Here is a 22,287-nt window from a genome sequence, read left to right as displayed (position 1 = left end):
TCAGAATTGAAGAAGCTTCTTGGATGAGAAGTGAAATGTCTTCAAGGAAAAAACAAAGTCCAGTTGCCTTTTCAAAAGCACCTTTGGAGAACTGCTCCGTCTTTTCTCTCAGAACATGTGATGGAACATTAGCAGCTCCATAAATTTGCCTCTGATTGGCATTGTTATTTCATACATAATACTACATTCATCTCTATCTAACTGTCCCAAAGGGAAAAAGACAAAATGCTAGAGAATCTTTTGCAAGAACACCTGTAATAGGTAATTTACTTATTGTGAATGTACATTAATGTTCAAAAATGGGTTGGGGAATGCGACAGTTCTGAAATGCTTGCTTAGGCTGAGCCTTGTAATCTTAAAAATATCTTTCGGATCATATGAGTTAATTACTCTAACTCTAAGCAGCTTAAATAGGTCTACTACAAGTTCATATAACTTTAGATTTTATTGAAATTCCAAGGAGGAACGCTCTTTACAGTTCTGGAACTACCAGCTACATCCTGTTTTATTGTCATATTATCATATATAATTCCACTCTATGGTACATTGAATAGATCTGGCTTGCACTCAGATATTGTGTTCACTTCTGATTACCACAATACAAGAAGGACATTGGAAAAAGTAGAAAGAACACAGAGGAGAGTGACAAAGATGGTGATGGGGTTTTAAGGCTAAATCCTAAGAAGAGTGGTTAGAGAAACTTTCTTGAGCTAAGGAAGAGAAAAGGAGAGATGTGTTAGGTTTTTTCCCCCCCAAATATGTGAAAGGCTTTCATAAGAAAGAACGTATGGATTTATTCTCTATAGATCCTGAGGTAGGACAAGAACCAACAGGTAGAAGTTTTGTAGAGGGAGATCCAAGCTTGAAATAAGAGGGGACTTCCTGACTATGAAAACTATTAAGCAGCAGAACAGCTTTCTTTCTGAAGTCCAGTCATGAAGTCACTGGAGGGTTTTCAAGCAATGGTTCTTAAGTAATATAATAATAATAATAATAATAATAATAATAATAATAATAATAATAATAATAATAATAATAATAATAATAATAATAATAATAATAATAATAATAATAATAATAATAATAATAATAATGGACTGTGGCAAAAGCAAGCAAAGGTAGTACCAATAGTAATTGGCGCCTTGGGTGCAATCCCAAAACAACTGTAGCACCACTTGAACACCATCGGCATTGACAAATTTGCTATTAGTCAATTGCAAAAGGCGGCCTTACTAGGAACTGCTTCCATCCTGCGACGATATCTGTAATACCATCAAACATCCACATCTGCCTATCCCAGGTCCTGGATAAGGACTCGATAGGTAGACAAAATGCCAAATCCAGTCTGAACATCTGGCTGACTGTGCGATGATCCATAATAATGATGATGATGATGATGATGATGTTGGAAGGGACCTCGGAGGTCATCTAGTCCAACCTCCTGCTCAGGCAGAAAACACTATACCATTTCGGACAAATGGCTGTCCAGTCTCTTCTTAAAAACTTCCAGTGTTGGCGCATTCACCGCTTCTGGAGGCAGGTTGTTCCACTGGTTAATTGTTCTAACTGTCAGGAAGTTTCTCCTTAGTTCTAGATTGCTTCTCTCCTTGATTAGTTTCCACCCGTTGCTTCTTGTCCTGCCTTCAGGCGCTTTGGAAAATTTGTCTGGAATGGATTGATGATTCTATTCTTACACAGGGGATTGAAGTAATAGATCTCCAAGATCTATGATTCTATGATTATTGTACATTCTATAGATGACATGTTTTGAAATTAATAATAATTTGATTTTTATCTTTTTTTTTTTACTTTAGGCTGGACGATATAGGGGTTCAGTGAAGGATTTCCCAAACTTTAATGCCAACCAGGATGCAGAGGCACTGTACAGTGCTATGAAGGGATTTGGTATGTCTTCAATATGACCTCCTATCACTTTGAATTAAAATTTGTTACAGTTCTCATATACATCTGGCTTTTAAAAATGTTTTATACATGTGATTTAAAAAATCAATAGTAGTGTTTTAGATACGAAACCAACTGGAAGAAGGCAGTGGCAAATCATATTCACAAATGTTGCCTAGAAAACTGCAGGGAATTGTCTAGGCCAGGGGTAGGCAATCTTGGCTCTTTTATGACTCGTGGACTTCAACTCCCTCAGGAATTCTGGGAGTTGAAGTCCACGAGTCATAAAAGAGCCAAGGTTGCCTACCCCTGATCCAGGCAATTGCCAGGAATAAAAAATGACTTGAAAATACCCCTCCCTACCCAAAATAAATCCAATAAGAGCACTTCATGACAATGACATCATCTGTGCATTTTGTTTTCTACGGAAATAGTGTGCAAGAATGGTGAGAAGAAGAGATATACAGTATTGTCGGTTTTCTAGGTTTGGCATATAGGTAGTGGGACTGTTATCCAGATTTTTTTAAGGTGATTCTAATATATGTTATATAACTTGGCTGTCAGTTTTAGGACCCAGTTATCTTAAAATGACTGAGGCTTTTTTTCCCCTGCAGGCAGTGATAAAGAAGCTATACTAGATCTCATAACATCCAGGAGCAATAAACAAAGAAATGACATCTGCCAAGTATATAAGGCTCTCTATGGAAAGGTCAGTCTCAAAATGGATGGGAAAACTGGAAAAAAGAATTTATACAAGGCTTGTAATTTCATCTTTAATTACTGGATTGTGAATGGCAAACATCCATTCCTCCAGATATCTTGACCTCTCCCATGTATGAATTTTATCTTTTTATGCTTCATTACTGTCTTCTTCTACATCATGTACATCTGATTCTTAAGGTCTTATTCCATAGTCATGATATACTAATGATCAGACTGAATTTTTACCTCCTTCAACTAAGGAACCAAGGATATACTTGGAGCAACATTTTAGGATCTGTTAATCATTGCCAGTGGTGAGCATATCTTTTACTCTGGCAGCTAGCCCCCATACTCCAAGGGGAAGACCTCTCCCATCTTTTAAGTCTGTTATATAGGATATACATACATTTACCTATAGGACCCTTTCCTGTGGAAGAATAGGAGGAAATAGGTCATGAATCCTATATGTGTAATTTGAGTGTTCAAAACATATGCTTTGAACAAACAGGTTAGAAATAATTTGTTATGCAAAAATTCTTTGCTTTTAGCTACCACCTCTTTAAATGTCTGGAACTCAGGAGATCAAGTGGCGTCTATTTCACTTTGCAGGAGATGTCTTCAAAGAGATGTAAACAGAAGAAAGCTTGCTTTTTTAATTGGCTGTCAAAACGGAGAACAAAATAAAAACAAGATTGATCTCTTTAATGCTGAATCTTCTGATTCATTCACAGAATTTAAGGGGAGTGGCAGCCACAAATAATGTATAAGACAATGCTGACCATTTTCTGACATTTAAATCTCATAACAGTTCTTTCACACATTGTGTAATAATAAGTTTCTCCTTAACAGTGGTATTCACATAGATTAGATTTTAATTTAAAAACAGAAGTCTGTTTTTTGCTTTCCACTAGAGCAGGGGTAGGCAACCTTGGCTCTTTTATGACTCATGAACTTCAATTCCCAGAATTCCTGAGCCAGCCCTGCTGGCTCAGGAATTCTGGGAGTTGAAGTCCACGAGTCATAAAAGAGCCAAGGTTGCCTACCCCTGCACTAGAGAGATGCTAGTTGATATTTTAGCAAAATAAAGTTTATTTGTTTCTGCTTCCAATGTAAGAATTCAGTTTTTTAATTGATTCTAAGACTATATTTTTCTGTGGTGGGTGGTCTTCTTATAAACTGAGCAAAACAAATAGCTTTTTAATTCCTTACCTTTTCTTCCTTTTTATTAGGACCTGATTGCAGATTTGAAGTATGAATTGACTGGGAAATTTGAACGATTGATTGTGGGTCTAATGAGGCCCTTGGAGTATTTTGATGCCAAGGAAATCAAAGATGCTCTAAAGGTAAAAGTTTAATTATGGTTGTCATTACTTCTGAGTTGGTGAAAATACTAGTCATTTTACTATACTTTTAAAGTACATTTTTTCTTCTGCAGAGCATTTACTTTTCCATCTTTTAAAGTAACAATATATTGTAGCTGATACAGATAAGTTGTGTCCCTTTTTCCTAGGGGATTGGGACTGATGAGAAGAGCCTGATTGAGATTCTGGCATCTCGGACCAATCAACAGATCCATGCTCTGGTGGAGGCTTACAGAGATGGTGATTACTGCAAGATCTTTTTATTGAGTTGGCTTCACCTACTATTAATTCATGGCTGTTAAAGTTGCAATAAGATCTACGGGATCATGCTGGAGAGATTATCACTGAGATGAAGTTAGCAGTTTTCTCTCTGTCTCTAGCGGATATTTAATCCTGAAGTTTTAGCTTTACTTCAGTGATCACGGGCAAAGGTTCTTTCAGCCTTTTGTTCAGTTTGTACAATTATTTTGATATACTGCTTTTGTCCTTGTCCTTGTGCTGTTAGTTTGTGGAGGGATGCATTTATGAATGCTTGCTCAGTTTTGTTTTTGGCATTTATATATCAGATGAGAAAAACAGAAAAGATTTGTTAGTAACTTTTGTATGGTTTTTATAGTGTATGAAAGGGACTTGGAGGAAGATGTCATAGGAGACACCGAAGGACACTTCAAGAAGATGCTCATTGTACTGCTTCAGGTATGTTGGTCTTTGTGTTCTCTTTTAGCTTTTATTCTAGCCTTATTTAGCCGTACTAATAGAACTGATGCATTGGTTTTTTTTAATAGGGAAACAGAGAAGAAGATGATGTTGTGAGTGAAGACTTAGTAGAACAAGATGCCAATGTAAGTAATGATTCTGCCTATGTGATGATTCAACAAAGGAAGAATTTAATCTTTTTTCAAAGAATAAATCCAGTCCTAGAAAAGAAAGCATATTCTAGAGGGTGAACTAAGTCCTGTGTAGATAATTTTTGTAAGTTCTGATGTACTTTTTTTCTACAATTCCACAGTGTATGGCCCTCGATAGTAATCAAAACTAAACACTCAGAAACACTCATTTTAGTGCAAATAAGTATAGATCTGATAAATGCTTGTTTATATTATCTCCATCAATAAATAAACTCCTAATACAGGTGGTCTTCGAGTTAAGCCCAAAATCTATGTTGCTAAGTGAAATTCGTTAAGTGAGTTTTGCCCCATTTTATGACTTTTCTTGCCACAGTTGTTCAGTGAAAGACTGCATTTGTTAAATTAGTAACACGGTTGTTAAGTGAATCTGGATTCCCTATTGACTTTGCTTGTCAGAAGGTCACATAAATTGATCACATGACTCCAGGACGCTCCAGCCGTTATAAATATGAACCAGTTGCCAGGCATTTGAATTTTGATCATGTGACCATGGAGATACTGCAATGGTCGTAAGTGTGAAAAACGGTTCTAAGTCATTTTTTTCAGGGCCGTTGTGACTTTGAATTGTCACTAAATGAACTGTTGTAAGTCGAGGACTACCTGTATTGGTCAAATGATTTGGCAATCTAGCCCTGATTGGTTTCCTATGCTGTTACTCTTTTGATGTAGATATTATTTATAGTTTGTCAGTGTAAAAGAGTAAAGAATAGGACTTCAGAAATTCTTAACCGAATGCTAAATTCAAGGAGATATTCTCATAGCCCTAGAATTTAGGTTGATTTGTAGATATATTCCTGAGGCTTTGGCAAGCTGCCATATATTTGATATATTGTTTTGTTACATTGTTTGTTACAGGCTATACATTTATACAGTACTTTTTCACCAGGAATTGAAAGTGGCATGCATAGCAAACCCTTCTCCAATTTTCTTCACAGTAATTATACAGTATAGGTAGTATGGTTTAAAAGGAAGCGATTGGTTAAAAATCATCTAGTAAATATTGACATAAAGTGTTCTTAATTTTTATTGAGCTATCAGATCAATATTACATATCAGTTTTCAGAATTTACTAATGCTGACTAGAGTTATATGGATCATTATTTTATGATGGTTTACAGCTTCCAAGATAAGATGCTTTGAAAATGTTGATGGTAACAGTAGTTGTTTCCTTTTTCATGTTGTCCTGTGCACTTATGTTTTCTAAAAGGACTTGTTGGAAGCTGGAGAGCAGAAATGGGGCACAGATGAGGCCCAGTTTATCTACATTCTTGGAAACCGAAGCAAACAACACCTTCGGCTAGGTGAGCTGGAACATTGCTGTAAAAGAAATAATAAAAATAATTTGAATCTCAAGAATCTCAAATTTTCTTAGCAACTTGTGATCTCTTTTAGCAAGACTTCATGTGTGGTAGGTAGGAAGGGAAGGGAAGGGAAGGAGGAAGGAAAGGAAGGAAGGAAGGAAGGAAGGAAGGAAGGAAGGAAGGAAGGAAGGAAGGAAGGAAGGAAGTTACATTAAAATCATTCATTGGAATCTGGTCATGATGTCCTTCTGAAAAAAAAATTGTTAACCAAGACCAAAATAAACAGCCATTAACAAATAGCCATGTATAACCACAATGTTGAAGGTTCTTTGGAAAATATTTTAATTGTAGTTATTTCATTGATTTAAATTGAGGAATATATTATTTCATAATCTCTTTGCTATATAAATATATGAGGTTTTCTATTGCATTGCCAAAAATAGTTAAATTGAAATATTGTGCATGATTCAGATATTTCCTAAAACAAAATTAACATTTGTAGAACGTTTTTAAATGTTTAGGTATGTCAAATGAATAGTATTTTCTGCCCTTGCATCATCTACATATTAATAGCATGATACGAATTGTCTTTACCAGAAAACCTGAATCTAAGAAGAGAAAAATGAAAGTCTAAAATTTGTTAATTTTTTTTAAGATGATGAAGTATTGTGCTTATAAATTTAGCTTGCTCTTTAGCACTTTTTAAACATAGAAAACATATGGAGCAATTATTAGCTGAAGTATTTTCTATTGCAGAACATTTTTATCTCGTTTTATTGCATAGCTATGATTCAGTTTACTTAGAGATCAGTGGTTGTGAAGGTTATTAATTTTCTGAAACAAATAAAAAAATAGAACAATGGGTTTGCAAGATGCATCAAGAGCAGTTGGTCATTTACTGCTTTTGTTTGCACATTGGGTTGGCAAAGGAAGTAGCTACCATTTCATGAGTTCATTTAGAGTTGTGGATGCTAACACATAAAAATTTTAAAAAATAGCCAAACTAAAGATATTTTAAGACTTTTAAAATGTAAAACATGTTCAAAATCTCCTGAGATCACAAGTGATGACATAGAGATAGACTTTGCTATCTCATAAGACCTGGTTTTTAAAATTCTATTACATATAATTATAGTTTCAGGGCTTCCTCCTGTAGTAATGGATGCACGATGCTGCTAATCTCAACTTTAAACACTATGAAATGGCAGTAATGCTAAGTATTCCATTCAAGTTACATTGTGGTATTGAGGTAGCTCTATATCAAGCAGCACAAGATACTTTTGATATAGCAATGAGCCAAATGCATGTGTGTTTACGAGAGAGACAGAATACCCATCTCCCACTTTTTTCAGTCTTCAATGAGTATCAGAAGATTTCGGGAAAATCCATTGAGATGAGCATCCGAGGAGAACTATCTGGGGACTTTGAAAAATTGATGCTGGCTGTAGGTAAGCTGGATCCTATCTTATAAAGTATTTTTTGAAGAACAGAAGCAGGCATGAAGGGACTTCAAAAGCCAGAATTAGTCAAGTTAAATCTGAATGAGGTCAACTTTGATTAAGATGAGGAAGATATAGAATCCCTGTAACTTACTTCCACGAGGAAGATGTAGATGATTTCCAAACATCTAGCAAATTCATAGAATTTTTTGAGATAGAATAGGAGAGAGAGAGGGATATCTCTTTCTCTGATTGTTAATAATTTCACCATTCATGGTTAAGGGTAGTAGTTATACGTCCAGAGAGAAATTTGGGTTGTTCAGAATAAAAATTGGCAATAACATCTGTGTTATGAGCATTTTCTTTGTCAGTTGAGCATAAGGAAATCATGTTGGAAATAATGCGATTAAGAGTCCAAGAAGAAGGAATGGCTGCCTAAAACTTTACTCAGGAGTGCATCACAGTGCAAGATTGAACAGCATTTTTTGTCATTTGTGATGCCAGACAGTAGGTTTTGAAGAGTTTCAGAAAATGCATTTTTGACCCACACACCTAAAACTCTCTCCCAACACTCTCTCCACAGTGAAAAATATCAGGAGTACAGCTGAGTATTTTGCTGAAAGATTGTTCAAAGCAATGAAGGTGAGTACCACTCCAGGCATTCTAGAGAGTAGCTTTCATCTCCTGCTATATGTATCTTCTGAACATTAGGAGGACCACTGCTGACTTCTCTAGATTTTAACTGTTTGGACTTTTCTAGTATCAAGATTAAAACATTGAATGGAAATTTAAATCCACATCCACCTATCTAGTTCCAAGGAGTGAACACTTAGCTAATTTTAATAGTTACCGGTATACTGTGTGACCTTTACTATGATAGTTCATAAAAATGAGATGCTAGCCTTAACAAGTATGCTTTGAATCTGTATCAACTCAACTATACAGATTCTAACTGCACAGGATTTTATACCAGCACATGTTTTTGAAAAAGAGTTTTGGTTTAACTAAGTCTATTTAAACAGCCAAGTTTGTATCATAAATGTTATTGTAACAAGAAGCTACTCGTTTTAGCTTTCACCAGTCACAATTCATTATAGGTATAATATGTAATCAGTATTGGTACAAAGAATGACACAAAAATATTTGTTTTAAAAAAGAAGGTCAGAGAACAAGAAAATTAAGAAAACGTGTTTTAACATAATTCATATTTCTAATACAAGGTTTTTTTTATTAATTTCTTAGCCAAACATTGGCTTTAGCAAATAGTATTAACAAGCCATATTTGGAGGAACCTATTCAGGATAATATATGCAATTAATACAGAATAAAATATAATTTATCATAAAATAAATGTTAAACAATATTGACGTAAGAGTATTAATCAGTTATTACCATTATAGTTAATAACTTTAGAAAATGTTGCCTTATTCTCTTGCTAACATAACTATTGTAAATGATGAATCAGTTCCTTTCAGTGGGGCTTATAGTTTATGAGCAGTATTCCAAATATTCCAGCAGTATTTTGTCGAGGATGCCCTATAAAATTTTTCCATGGCTGAAAAAAGTCTGACTCTCCTAAAGATAGGAGGCACAAGTAGCATGTGCTATTAATATTATATCTGACATTTTGGAAAATAATGAATTCAACTGATAGATGAATGATAGTCACACGTAAAAAGAAGAAAAATCCTTTGGAGGTGTTTTGAGATGCACACAGCAATTGGGACTAGCCTCCCATATTGGATTCTAGCATCTTCATTAAAAATTTGAACATCCCATGTCCCTTTGGATTTTTGTGACCTTAAATGATTCATTCTAGGGTTTCGGGACAAGAGACAACACACTGATTCGCATCATGGTGTCACGGAGTGAGATTGACATGTTGGATATTCGGGAAATATTCCGGACTAAGTATGAAAAATCTTTGCATCATATGATTGAGGTAAGCACTATATATTTGCACTGCAAAGACTGTGTGAAATTTATCATAGTAATTTATATTTATAGTGCACTGAATATTATTAAGCAGGGACCTAGTGCTTTTGAAGGTATCTGCTATCTCATCCTTCCACTTGTTTTCATGTTATGCTTGGAAGAGATCATCAGCACAGAAACGATTCAGGCAAGCTTAGAGAGAGACGTTTGGGTTAAGCTTTCCTTTGTGAGAGCTTAGGTCAGTGGTGGCGAACCTATGGCACGGGTGCCAGAGGAGGCACTCAGAGCCCTCTCTGTGGGCACGCGCGCCGTCGCCCCAGTCCTAGGCCTTCAGCTGGGTTTTATAAAACCTTTTCGCTTTAAGCCTCCGCCACCGTGTGCAAAAAAAAAAGGTTCAATCAATCAGTCAATTTCAACTTCTCGCGGGGAAAAAAAATCTTGCAAAGTTGGAATTGATTGATTGAACTTTTTAGTCCCACCCAGTCTGGTGTTACCACCACAGCCACGCCCACCCAATGGGCCACACCCACCCAATGGGCCACACCCACCCAATGGGCCACACCCACCTGGCACCTGACAATGCATAAGTGGGTTTTGGGTTGCAGTTTGGGCACTCAGTCTCTAAAAGGTTCGCCATCACCGGGTTAGGTTATTTTTTGTGGCAAGCATTGAAGTACTATAACTTTCATCTTAAGGATGATTTGCACTTTGGCTATAATTGTGAAGACCTGAGTTTTCCTCTCTCCCTTTTACAGAGTGACACATCAGGCGATTACAAAAAAGCACTACTGAAGCTGTGCGGGGGAGATGATGAGTAAGTCCAATTCTGAAACCTGGTTTCTTGTGGGGGAGGAACGCTTTTTAAGGGCGCTCAGTTGCTGAAACTCTTTTTGAGCCTGTATCTCTAATAATAATATTTCCTAAGTGGTCTGTGAATTTTTTTTTCCTTGCAGGGCTAGTTTCTCCTATATCGTAGCACGTGGCTTTTCAACCAGTGGTACAGGTACCACCTGTGGTACATTGGCACCTGGCAGGTGGTACGCAACCATCCTAGAAAAGGGGTAGCGGGGGAGGGGAATGAGCTGAACTGGTGGTAGCACCACACAACCCTGAGCGAGAGACGGATGGAACTGCAGGGCTGTCAGGGCTCAGCGGAAGCACCAGGATCAGCGCCAGGCTCCAGCTGGAAAGCAGCACTGATCCTGGTGCTTCTGCTGAGCCCAGAAGAAGCGCCGATCAGCTGGAATGTTGCAGCATCTCCAGGGTCTTGTGACTTACATTCAGATGCTTGGCAACTGATTCATATTTATGACGGTCACAGTGTCCCAGGGTCATGTGAAGTGACCAAAACCTGCTGCAACTACCCAGCAGACGGGGGAAATAAAAACCAAACACCCTCCCACCCCACCCCCGTTGCCAATCCTCAACAGAAATGCTCACAACAATGAAAACCTCGGACAGGAGGAAGAGCGCCACCGGGCGGGCAGGCAGGTGTCTTGCTTGGCTGTGGCTAGAGGGGCACTTTTTTCAGTGCCATTGTAACTTCAAACAGTCACTAAGCGGACTGTTGTAAGTTGAGGGCTACCTGTACTTTTATCACTTTTTTCCTTTTTTTTTTTGGTCATCAAGTTTTTGACACCTTGCTAGGTGACTGGTGGTATTCGGATATTGCCATATCCTAAAAGTGATAAAGTGGGTGAAAAGGTTGAAAAGCCCTGTCCTAGCAAATACGTTCCCCCAAAATTTCAGTAGTTTTTCTGGAAAGTGAGGTTTTTCATCTGAGGATGGCCAGTTGGACAGCAGATCCTTCACCTCAGTTTTTGTTGACAGGCTAAATATGTGTTTGTCTGCCTGGAAGGATTTTGATTCTTTTAAAATACTCTTAATGTTCATATTATAATTATGGGGGAAATCTATCTATATGTGGTCACTAAGAGATGACCCAGTCTTGATGGCACATAATCAACCATATTATAATGTATTTTTAATCGTAATACCTCAGCCACAAAATGTGGTAGGAGCACATTGCTATGTGTTTTGAAATGCTTTGATCAGCAAATAATTGATTATTACCCATTTCTATGTTTAAGCCTCCATATACTAGATCTAAGCAGGTTCAGCTTCCTCTCTCTTTACACCTCCATATCAGAACTTGATCCAGTGTGTGGGTATATACGGCTACTGCCCAAATTCAGTAGTTGAACCTGTGAGATTTTATAGTGAGACACTTTGGACCATCCTTCATTAATTATTGCATTTCAAATTCACTAGATGTTAACTTTCATCACAGCAGTGATTACTACAAATGTTAAGTAGTGTAGTTGGGACATCTAGAAAGTAAATATTGCATGGGATGATGGCTTGGGCAAATATTGCATATGTCAATATTTAGTGCTGGTTGTGATGATCAGTGATTTTACGAAGCATGAGAACTACTAGTGTATCTCTTACACTGTATGGAAATCAGTGCAGAGAAGAGTGGAGTAGCAGCAGTACCAATACATCTTTTAAAGAACTCATAGAATCATTTGCATTATCTATCTATGTGTTGCTTTTGCAGTCCTCAAATGACACTGAAAATAAAATTTTCAATTGAAAAAGTAACCATGCAGGCTACATTTGAGACGAAGGGTACCTGCATTCATTGTCTTCCCACCTTTTGTCTTCATTCAAAGCTATGTTGATCGCATTGCACTTGTATCAGAAGTACTGAGGCACTGCTAGGTTGAAAGGATTAGCTGGTGATATCACTGTTGGGGGGAATGTCTAGTTGGGTGCTCCTTTCATGTCCCTGTTAAGGAGCTGGTGCAAAAGATGGGAGCTCACCCTGTCCACGGCAGGCTTGCTGCTTGTCAGCCTAGCATGCTAACCACACAAGTCACCATGCTCCTTCAGCTGTGTTGATGCTTTATTTTTATTCAAAGAAAGGCCTAATCAAGATTTTAGAGTTGGGCTAGCGTAGGCTTTTAATAATTTGCCTATGATCCTAGTACACATTAAGAAGAACTGCAGCTGTCTTTTGCAAAGAGAGAAGAAAAACTCACCTAAACTAGGTAGGTAGGTAGGTAGGTAGGTAGGTAGGTAGGTAGATAGATAGATAGATAGATAGATAGATAGATAGATAGATAGATAGATAGATAGATAGATAGATAGATAGATAGATAGATAGATAGATAGATAGATAGATAGATAGATAGAAAGGCAGGCAGGCAGGCAGGCAGGCAGGCAGGCAGGCAGGCAGGCAGGCAGGCAGGCAGGCAGGCAGGATGTTGTTTGAGAGTTTAGGTACAGGAGAATTGGGATAATGTGACAGGCACCAGCTGGATTTGCACAGGATCTGCATCTTCATGTTTTAATGTGTCTCTGCAAATGTCACCCACCTTGTATCTTTCCATCCCCTCCCCTTCCAGTGCTGCAGGTGAGTTCTTCCCTGAAGCTGCGCAAGTGGCCTATCAGATGTGGGAACTTAGTGCAGTGGCCAAAGTGGAGGTTAGAAGCCAGCCTTCCCTTCCCTTCCCCTACCTGTGGCTTGCTGGCTCAAAACCACAACTGCTTCACTATATGCGCTGCTAATGCTCTGGACCTGGATCTTGCCTATTCAACACTTCTCCCTTCCTAACAATTTCTAAACCTGCAACTTTAACTAATATGCATTCATACCTAAAAAAAAAACGTATTTTCCCCTTCCTTGCTCTTCCACATCTTTAGGCATTAACATTTGAAGATATTGGTTATTTCCCAGTATAATAGGATATCTGATGGTAAAACTAAAAATACAGTCCAATGAAAGTGCCTTCTTGTAAGTGCTAACACACACCCAGTAGAATAACTGCAGCTTCATGAATGCATCTGCAGTATGGATCCTTAGAGCTATGTTAAGAAAACAATCCATAGCTTCTATTATAAAATCAGATTAGCAATAGGTGGGTTTTCTTCTTTTGCTTGTTTTGCTGTATGAGCTATTCAACGTACTAAACATTTCACTAATTACTTTTAAGGGGTGAATTCACATACGCCACATAATAGTGGATTATTTTACCAAGCAAACCTGCTCCTTTCTCAGACTATTCTTCCATCATGACATGTTACTGCCTAATACAAGGAAACAGACAGTGATTAAATTATGGTATATAATCACTGGAATGGACTGTGTGAATTCATCCTAGGCTTTTTGCACGTGAAACAGTTGGAGAGTCAGCCCTAAAGAAATCAGATCTTTTTCAATTAATGTCTAGAAGATTGCTGATGTAATGGGAAACAGGCACTGAGAATTTGAAATATCATTTAAAGATGCCCTCCACATGCTGACTCTGGGAGATGCATGGGCATGGAATTTATCCAGCTGTTCTCCAATTGTTTTATTATATTTTCTTTGTTTTAAATAAAATAGCAATTGTTAGGAGATGGATGGGGGTGCACTATTTGGATGCCCTTCTGCTTTGCCCTCGTTCTGTGCCTCTCCCATATTAAAATGAATAATTTTAATTTAAACTACTCTTACATTTCTGCAGCTGAAAGGAACTATTTGTCCAGCTGCAAATTTCAATGCTGACGGTGATGCACAAGTGCTCAGGAAAGCCATGAAGGGGTTTGGTAAGTAAACCTTTGCAATGCGTTGATGCAGAGTAAGAAAAATCTTCTTTTTATTCAATGGTAAAGTAATAACATTTGTAGACTTTCAGGATAGGAAGCATTATTGCTTGTGTAAGGACCCACTTCAACTAACCACCCAAGAAAGCCGAACTCTTGAAACAGGCATTGTCTCAAAAGGATACTTTTATTAGGGGGTCAGTGACAGTAGGGAAGACAAGGCGAGATCTGGGAAAAATCCCACCCAAATGGTATAGTTAAGCTAGCAATATTCCTCCTCCCACCAAGGTCATAATGTCCATTTGAAATTCAGCCAATCCACAGGTGGCACGATGTGGGGGTAATTGGCGCACATCTCAAGGTCTTCTCCAGCTTTCCTTTCTCTGTAACCGTCTCCCTGATAAGGGAGATGCATTCCTATCTCAAGGATAGAAGCAGGAGAGGGAAAGTAGAAAGCAAAAGTTATCCCAAGCTCCCCCTCTCTCCAGCAGAATGGCAGGCCCCAAAATTAGAATATATATGCAAGGGGACCTGACAGCTTGTCCAGATTTCTTCCTAAGGCAGTCTTTTTTAGCCGAATGCTTTTAAAGTATAGGTAATTTTATAAATCCATTCCCCATTCCCAGTCACATTCTAGGAACGCTGTAACCTGCACCTCAACCTTGCCATGTAGAACTCCACTGCTAGGTTTTATTCTACTAGAATCAATACCCGATGTTAAAACAATAGTTCTCAACCTGCAGTCCGCAGACCTCTGGGGGGGGGGGGNGGGGGGGGGGGGCGCGATGATGTCACAGAGGATCCACGAAGGTTTGAAGACATGTTATGATTTAAATCTTGAGTTAAGCCTTGGTGGTCCGTGGTCATAATCCATGGCCACAAAAGGTACTTAAATGGGGTCTGTGGGTGAAGAAAAGGTTGAGAACCACTGCTCTGAAACATTTCTTGGCTACCAGTGGCTATGGTTCTCCTTCCGGCCATCTGCTTCAGGTAACTGATTGGAGAGATTGATAATCTTTGTAAATCCTAGGCAGCCATGAAAGAGAAGCCAATGCAAAGCCAGCAGCAGTATACAATGCTGAACTTGCTGCACATCACAACTGCAGATGTATTTTAGGAAAGACAATACACAATTGCAAAGTATGTTGCTACCGGTATGTCTGTTATGCCCATTTAATTATGTTTGATATAAGGTTGTGTAACTGCATAATACAAAAAGGAATATTTTAAAATTAAATAAGCATAAAATGAAAAAAAAACAACAACCCCAGAAATGTTGGAAGGAAGCAGTTGCATTACTCTTAGGCCTGCTTACTAGATTTACAAAAAGTATATTTTGAGATGTAGGTTACATTCCTGAATCTTCATTCGTGGAAGATGAAGTGTCTTTCAAAACAAACCTGGTTACTCTTCTGATTCTCTGATTCGAGAAAGAGAAGAATGGTTCTAATATTGCTAGGAGCAATCATCATCTACAAGTAATCCAGGCAGGAAATGCTCCATAAAAACCGTATCAATGCAGAATCCTTGCATCATGTTAGTAACTGCTAGTGACCAAATGATACTCTGCTGCTTACTCTCAAAACCCAGGAGATGGCACTGTTGTATCAAAAGCTCATTGTAGTTAGGAAGAATGCCCAGGATAGAGATTTTGTTATTTATTTCCTAATAGCAATAGCACTTAGACTTATGTACTGCTTCACGGTGCTTTACAGCCCTCTCTAAGTGGTTTACAGAGTCAGCATATTGCCCCCAACAATCTGGGTCCTCATTTTACTGACCTCGGAAGGATGGAAGTCTGAGCCAACCTTGGGCCAGTCAGGATCAAACTGCTGGCAGTCAGCAGAATTAACCTGCCATACGGCATTCTAACCACTGTGCCACCACCGCTCAATAACCAATTGCTCTCTCAAACCTCTGCCTAGTCTTGATATTCTGTCGGTGGCTCTTGCCATTTTATTTAAGCTCAATGTGATAGGTAGAAAATGAAGAATATATTCAGAGTGATGAATAGAAACAGTTGAATGGTTTTATTTCTATTTATTATTCTTTTAAATTGCTCAGTAAGAGGCATTCCCTGGGCATTCATTCAGAACCATAAACTATATTGCATTTGTTTTATTTATTTAGGAGACTTGTTCCCTTTCCGAAACTTAACAGACCCTAGGTCAGGGGTAGGCAACCTTGGCTCTTTTATGACTCGTGGACTTCAACTCCCAGAATTCCTGAGCCAGCATGGCTGGCTCAGGAATTCTGGGAGTTGAAGTCCACAGGTCATAAAAGAGCCAAGGTTGCCTACCCCTGCCCTAGGTGGTTTAAAAATAAAATCTTAAAAAATAAATACAGTATTTTAAAACCCTGTATTTTTATTCATTAAAATAATAAAAGCCAAAAGCCAACCTCCCAAATTAGATAGTATGACCAATGAACTAAGATTTGTTTGGTTGCTTATAATTAATTCCCAAAAGCTTTCTGGAAAAGCCACGTTTCACCTCCAAGAAGGCCATTGTGTGTGTGTGGGGGGGGGGGTCATCCTTGCTTCCTGGGGCAAAGTATTCTCAAGGAAGGAGCTGTTGCAAAGAATACCAATGCTCTTTCCTGCTCTATAACAGCTGTAATTAGTAAGATGTGGGCTTGCAAAGTAGTTTACAAATTAGAGATCCTGGCTTGCATTGAATAGCATGAGCATGCTTGGAGCTTGAGTTGTATTAATGGCAATAGTCCATATACAGTTGCATCTCAGGCTACTCCCAAATCTATTTTTAAGACAGGAATGAGGCTACAGTCTATAGCAGGGGTCTCCAACCTTGGCAACTTTAAGACTTGTGGAATTCAAGCTGGCTGAGGAATTCTGGGAGTTGAAGTCCACAAGTCTTAAAGTTGCCAAGATTGAGGACCCCTGGTCTATAGGCAATGTGGTAACCTTCTGAACATACTGCAGTAAATCATACTCCACAGGAATAATTCAGGAATTTTCCACATAGAAACCAGAAGCAAGCTGATACGATGTGCTATTAAGCAAATATGCTTATGCACTGATTTGATTTTTCCTTTGCTCCATACTCTTGGCTAACTTACAATTATTTTAGTCAGCTGTACTGGGCTGTAATCAGGTTGGTTGAAACAAACTCTAAGGATGGTGGAATTGTAAGCAGTCAGACAATACTAGGATTTTTTTTTAAAAAAAAAAGTCCTGGAGGCAGTAAACTAAGTGATTGATCTTAACAAAGAATATTCTGTCTCTCACCCCAGTGGTGAGCCTATTGGAACAATTTCCTTTTTATTGTTCCATGTGATTACTTCCCTGGCTAAGTGCAAGAGTCAAGATTAAATATTATTGAACTGGGAAAAAATGGTTGAATCTATTCTGTTTTCTGGGTTCCAGGCACTGATGAAGATGCAATCATTGAGGTTGTCACACAGAGGAGTAATGACCAGAGGCAAGAAATCATAAAAGCATACAAGTCTCATTATGGCCGGGTAATTAGTACAATCTCTTCTTTTGTATCTCATTCCCTTTCTCCAACATTCGATTGATTTACTTATTGCAGTAGCTGTTATACAGTAACGCTTATAGATGGCCTATTTTAAGTTTGGTGTTACTTTTAAAAATAAAGAATTAAGATCATCTTTCCCTTGGTTGCCTTCTCCAATTAGATGAGTTCTAGATCTTCTGCATAACCATCTCAGCTGCTAGTTCAAAACTATGGTTGTGTGTGTATGTATTATTATAGGTCTCTAGATTTCAGAATGCTGATATAAAGATGTGTCAGAGGTCCATATGCCAATATTCTTTCTCTTTTTAACAAAAAAAACAACAACCATAGAAAATCTAGCACAGAAGAGAGCAAAGAGGAGCATGTTTATAATACTTGGGAAATTTGTAGAACTTCTCCCAATATATCTTTCTGAAGCTTTTGTTTGCTTTTGTGCCATAAAATTATTTGCATGCATGAGGCATTCAGGATGGGAAAAATATATTAGAAGAAAAATTATTCTTCCCTCCTTGTTGAGTATCATGGTCCAATCTATTACTCATATTACCATCAATGTCAGCTGGTCTTTTTTTTTTTTTTAAGGAGGCCATCTTTTACCATCTTGTCCAGATGTGCCTGAATGCCTAATCTTCCATTGACAGTTTTAGGCAGGAAATGAAAAGGATGAGTTATGCATCTTCTTTGTGTCTGGCAAACTGACCTATAAATATCTATAAATAAATAGATGACCTCCAAGGTCCCTTCCATCTTTATTATTATTATATAGAACTGCATTAAGGAATGCAGTGTGTAACTATTTGGGGGCTTCTATTTTTAATTACAGATTAGTTTTAATCTGTATGCAGATGTTGACTCTGGTGAAAAGCCTTTTAGCAAATCAATAATTATTAAGCTCTACCTGCATGTGGGGGCAATTACAGCTAGAGTCTGTTCATGCCTTCTCTATTTGCCACCATTCTTCCTTCCTGCTCCAGTCACAGGATAAGGCTGACACTCCCAAATACTGCATACATTATGAACCCAGATCTAATGAACCTGGGGGGTAATATGTGGCCCAATAGAAGTAGATGAACTTTCATTTCAGAAAACCTCACCATTGACCATGTTTGCTAGGAGTGATGTGAGACAAAATTTAAAAATAATTGAATGGCCACAAGTGGCCAATCCATGCTTCATCGTGTTACGTCAGAGCCTTTCTTCTAATTCAGCATTGTCTTCCTGACTGGCATCAGTTCTTTGGAGTTTCCTATTCTTTTAAATAAAATGTTATTAGAATTTTGAATACAGGGAAGGAAGGAAGGAAGGAAGGAAGGAAGGAAGGAAAAGGAAGGAAGGAAGGAAGGAAGGAAGGAAGGAAGGAAGGAAGGAAGGAAGGAAGGAAGGAAGGAGAAAGTGCAGAGATCAAAGAAAGGATTTTTAAAAAATGGCATCTAATTTTATTTTACTGCAGTTATAAGTATAAATATAAGAACTTTTTACTCTAGGGTTATAGCATTGTTTACATTTTCTCTATATTGTATTATTTTTATTCTAATCCTCAAAACCATATATCTTTTCATTTTTTCTGTTTCCTACAAAAAGTCAATAAGGGTTTTCCAATGATTGTTAAATGTCCTGTGTCTGATTAAAGTAGTCAATTTGGCCATACTTCTTGGGAGTTTCCAATTTGTTTTCCTTCATGAGCGTCTCCTCTGATAGGACCTTATGGCAGACCTGAAATCTGAAATATCTGGACCTTTGGCGAAGGTTATTCTTGGACTGATGATGCCACCAGCTTTCTATGATGCAAAGCAACTGAAGAAAGCCATGGAGGTAGAGCAGATTTCTTTTTAATATATTATTTGAAGAACAGAAAGATAAATTTAACCCATACAGAGAAAGAAAGAAGAAAACCTTTTTATTGTGTCATTATCTGAAAGAATAATTAAGTCCCTGAGAGAATTTCCTTCCTACTAAAGATTGCCAGCTCAGGCTGATTGGTTCAATTCTGAGCCAACCTTTTGTTTTTTTCAGAAGCTGAAATACCAGGGCATGGATGCACTAGGCCAGGGGTAGGCAACCTTGGTTCTTTTATGACTCGTGGACTTCAACTCCCAGAATTCCTGAGCCAGCCATGCTGAGGGGAAAGGGAGAGTTTCCAAGCTGAGCCATGCTAGCTCAGGAATTCTGGGAGTTGAAGTCCACGTGTCATAAAAGAGCCAAGGTTGCCTACCCCTGCACTAGGCATTCCCTATAAATGTGAGCACTTAGCTGCCCTGAAATATTAACAATGACTAATCAATCAAATATCTTTACATCACTCCAGGGGGCTGGAACCGATGAGAGTGCTCTCATTGAAATTTTGGCCACACGGAATAACCAAGAGATTCAGGCAATTAATGCAGCCTATAAAGAAGGTAAAGCATTTCTTCAATAATTCTTAAGGGGAACATGGATGTATGAGACTTAAGAAACAAGAAAGCATTTATCAGTTGCTGTATAAAATGCCTAAAATTGTGCCAGTATACATTTTATTTACTTGCTTACTTATTCATTGGTGTTTTCCATATGGTTCCCAATCTAACAGGTTGGTAAATTGCTGCTATATTGGCAAATAAGCAAGGTAGACTGTCCTTATAAATAGCAGGAATTGAGCCTGATTCAAAGGAAATAATCACCTCTCATATTGGTCTGTTTATTGTGTCAGATCAAGGTTAGAAGCTACTAAACTTCAAGGGTAGAAGCCGCTCAGAATACAGTATTTCTATGGGCTTCATTCCATGTGAATATTCTATTCACATACTAAGAACTGGAATCAGGACTTTGATGGATGTTTTCTAGTGTTGAGGCTGCATGTAGCTGACCTTGAAGGATTAAGCAGAGCCAGGCATACAGTAGGTAATTTTTTGAAGAGGAGAGCACTAGAAAATCTCAGGGCTAATAGGCTAGAGTCCAGTGTTTCTCAACCTTGATAACTTTAAAATGGGTGGACTTCAACTCCCAGAATTCCCCAGCCAGCTGTTACCAAGGTTGAGAAACACCGGGCTAGACTGAAAGTCGAAAAACATTCTGGCAATCCAACTTATATTTTTTTTAAAGAAAACAACATGAGTATATCTTTTTAATCACCAGAAATTGCATTTGAATCCAGAGTGTCTTTGAACACTTTCTTCTGCTTTTGTGTTTCTCCAGCCTATCATAAGTCTTTGGAGGATGCACTGAGTTCTGATACTTCAGGACATTTCAAAAGGATCCTGGTCTCTCTGGCCCTGGTAAGAAAATTTCCCCCCACAATGCATTCTTAAAGCTCCTTTAGTTAAAGATAAGTGTTTTCTATCTGATCTATCTGAATATGTAATGATCAGATTCAGTTGTTAAATCACCTTTAAAAGTTGCCATTCTTTTTATTATTATTATTATTATTATTATTATTATTATTATTATTATTATTATTATTATTATTATTATTATTATTATTATTATTATTATTATTATTATTATTATTATTTCATCAAGGATCTTGTGCATTTGATAGTGGTACATTCAGTTGAAAAGAAACAATTCTATGCATATATTTTGCATGCAGGGACAATAATGCTGCTGAGCTGTAGTGGACACAGGTTTAAAAGATAATTCCAACCTCTGTTTCATATCGTCACCGCCAGAAAGCAAGCAGGCGGCATAGGACTTGAAAGCTGCTTCAAGCTGTATTGCTTTTATTTATTGTGCAACAGCAGACTTTTAAAAGGCCATTTGCATTAAGGTGATAAAATCTAAAATTGCTCAGCACACGGATACAAGCATATTATGTGTTTATATGTGGCTATAATGTGTTTATCCTCAATAAGAATGATAGAAATCTCATTCTCAACAAATAACACAGCACAGTGTTTTCTGAAAAAGGAGTGGAGATAAACTATATGCTTCCGAGGCCTGTGCTTTTTCATAATTGATGCCCCCACTTTAAGAGATAAATACTCCCCCCCATGTCATTTATTTTGCTGGATATGAGCAGCAGGGAGGGGACCATAGTTGAAAAAGGGTAAAGGCAGTGCTAGAGGAAGTTTTCTGCTAATAATAAGCATCAGGTGATGGTATTGCAATTAACCATGTTGCCCAGGACAGAATATGGCACTCTGGATATTATGAGGTTCAATTCTCAGTTGCTCTAGAAAATAGGGCCAGTGACTAACAAGCTAGTAGCTTGTTAGCTTGTTTTACTGCAGCATATAAAATCGAACGTATCACTGGAGGGTAAAATCACAAAATTCTGGCTATATAATGCAATCAGACTCATTGGAAAAAAAACAGCTATGCTCAGAATGGTCAGCAGGAAATGGAAACAAGGCTGCCAAAAAACACGAGGCATCAAAACTGACATCAGCCAGAGCATGAAACAACTGAAATAAGCCTTAGAAGATTGGAAAATATGGAGAGAGCTGGTCCATAGAATTGTCAAGAAAGGGACATGATTGGCTTCCGGTGGGACGGCGCGCCGATGGCGGCTCTTTTCGGAGCCGTCCGCTTGGGAAGGCGTCAGAGCCAGCATGAACAGCGGTCAGCAGCTGTTCAGCGGCTTGGAACCTTGTGCCCCGGGAGAAGGGGTCGAGGTGAGTACTCCTGGATAGGAGTAGAGTCCCAAAAGCTCTCCCTTTTTCTCGGGAGAGCGAAAT

The 22,287-nt window shown here is 38.1% G+C and overlaps 1 protein-coding gene across 1 annotated transcript in view; it reads left to right on the top strand.

Moving 5' to 3' along the window:
- Positions 1-1,811: 1,811 nt before the first annotated feature.
- The window catches only part of ANXA6 (annexin A6), a gene marked incomplete in the record, with an annotated part of 32,261 nt that continues 11,785 nt past the window's right edge, over positions 1,812-22,287 (top strand). The window contains 17 exon segments of the mRNA XM_015824214.2: positions 1,812-1,905; positions 2,517-2,611; positions 3,834-3,947; positions 4,115-4,205; positions 4,582-4,661; positions 4,751-4,807; positions 6,081-6,174; positions 7,527-7,622; positions 8,197-8,255; positions 9,433-9,555; positions 10,304-10,362; positions 12,959-13,037; positions 14,060-14,141; positions 17,524-17,618; positions 19,334-19,447; positions 19,941-20,031; positions 20,807-20,886. Coding sequence (XP_015679700.1) covers positions 1,893-1,905; positions 2,517-2,611; positions 3,834-3,947; positions 4,115-4,205; positions 4,582-4,661; positions 4,751-4,807; positions 6,081-6,174; positions 7,527-7,622; positions 8,197-8,255; positions 9,433-9,555; positions 10,304-10,362; positions 12,959-13,037; positions 14,060-14,141; positions 17,524-17,618; positions 19,334-19,447; positions 19,941-20,031; positions 20,807-20,886 — 1,422 coding nt within the window.

This window comes from Protobothrops mucrosquamatus, unplaced genomic scaffold (assembly GCF_001527695.2).
Source record: "Protobothrops mucrosquamatus isolate PMUCROS unplaced genomic scaffold, P.Mucros_1.0 scaffold2159, whole genome shotgun sequence".
NCBI classification, from domain to species: Eukaryota; Metazoa; Chordata; class Lepidosauria; order Squamata; family Viperidae; genus Protobothrops; species Protobothrops mucrosquamatus.
The sequence above is the reverse complement of the archived record's forward strand: the minus strand, read 5'-3'. Positions and strand labels throughout refer to the sequence as shown.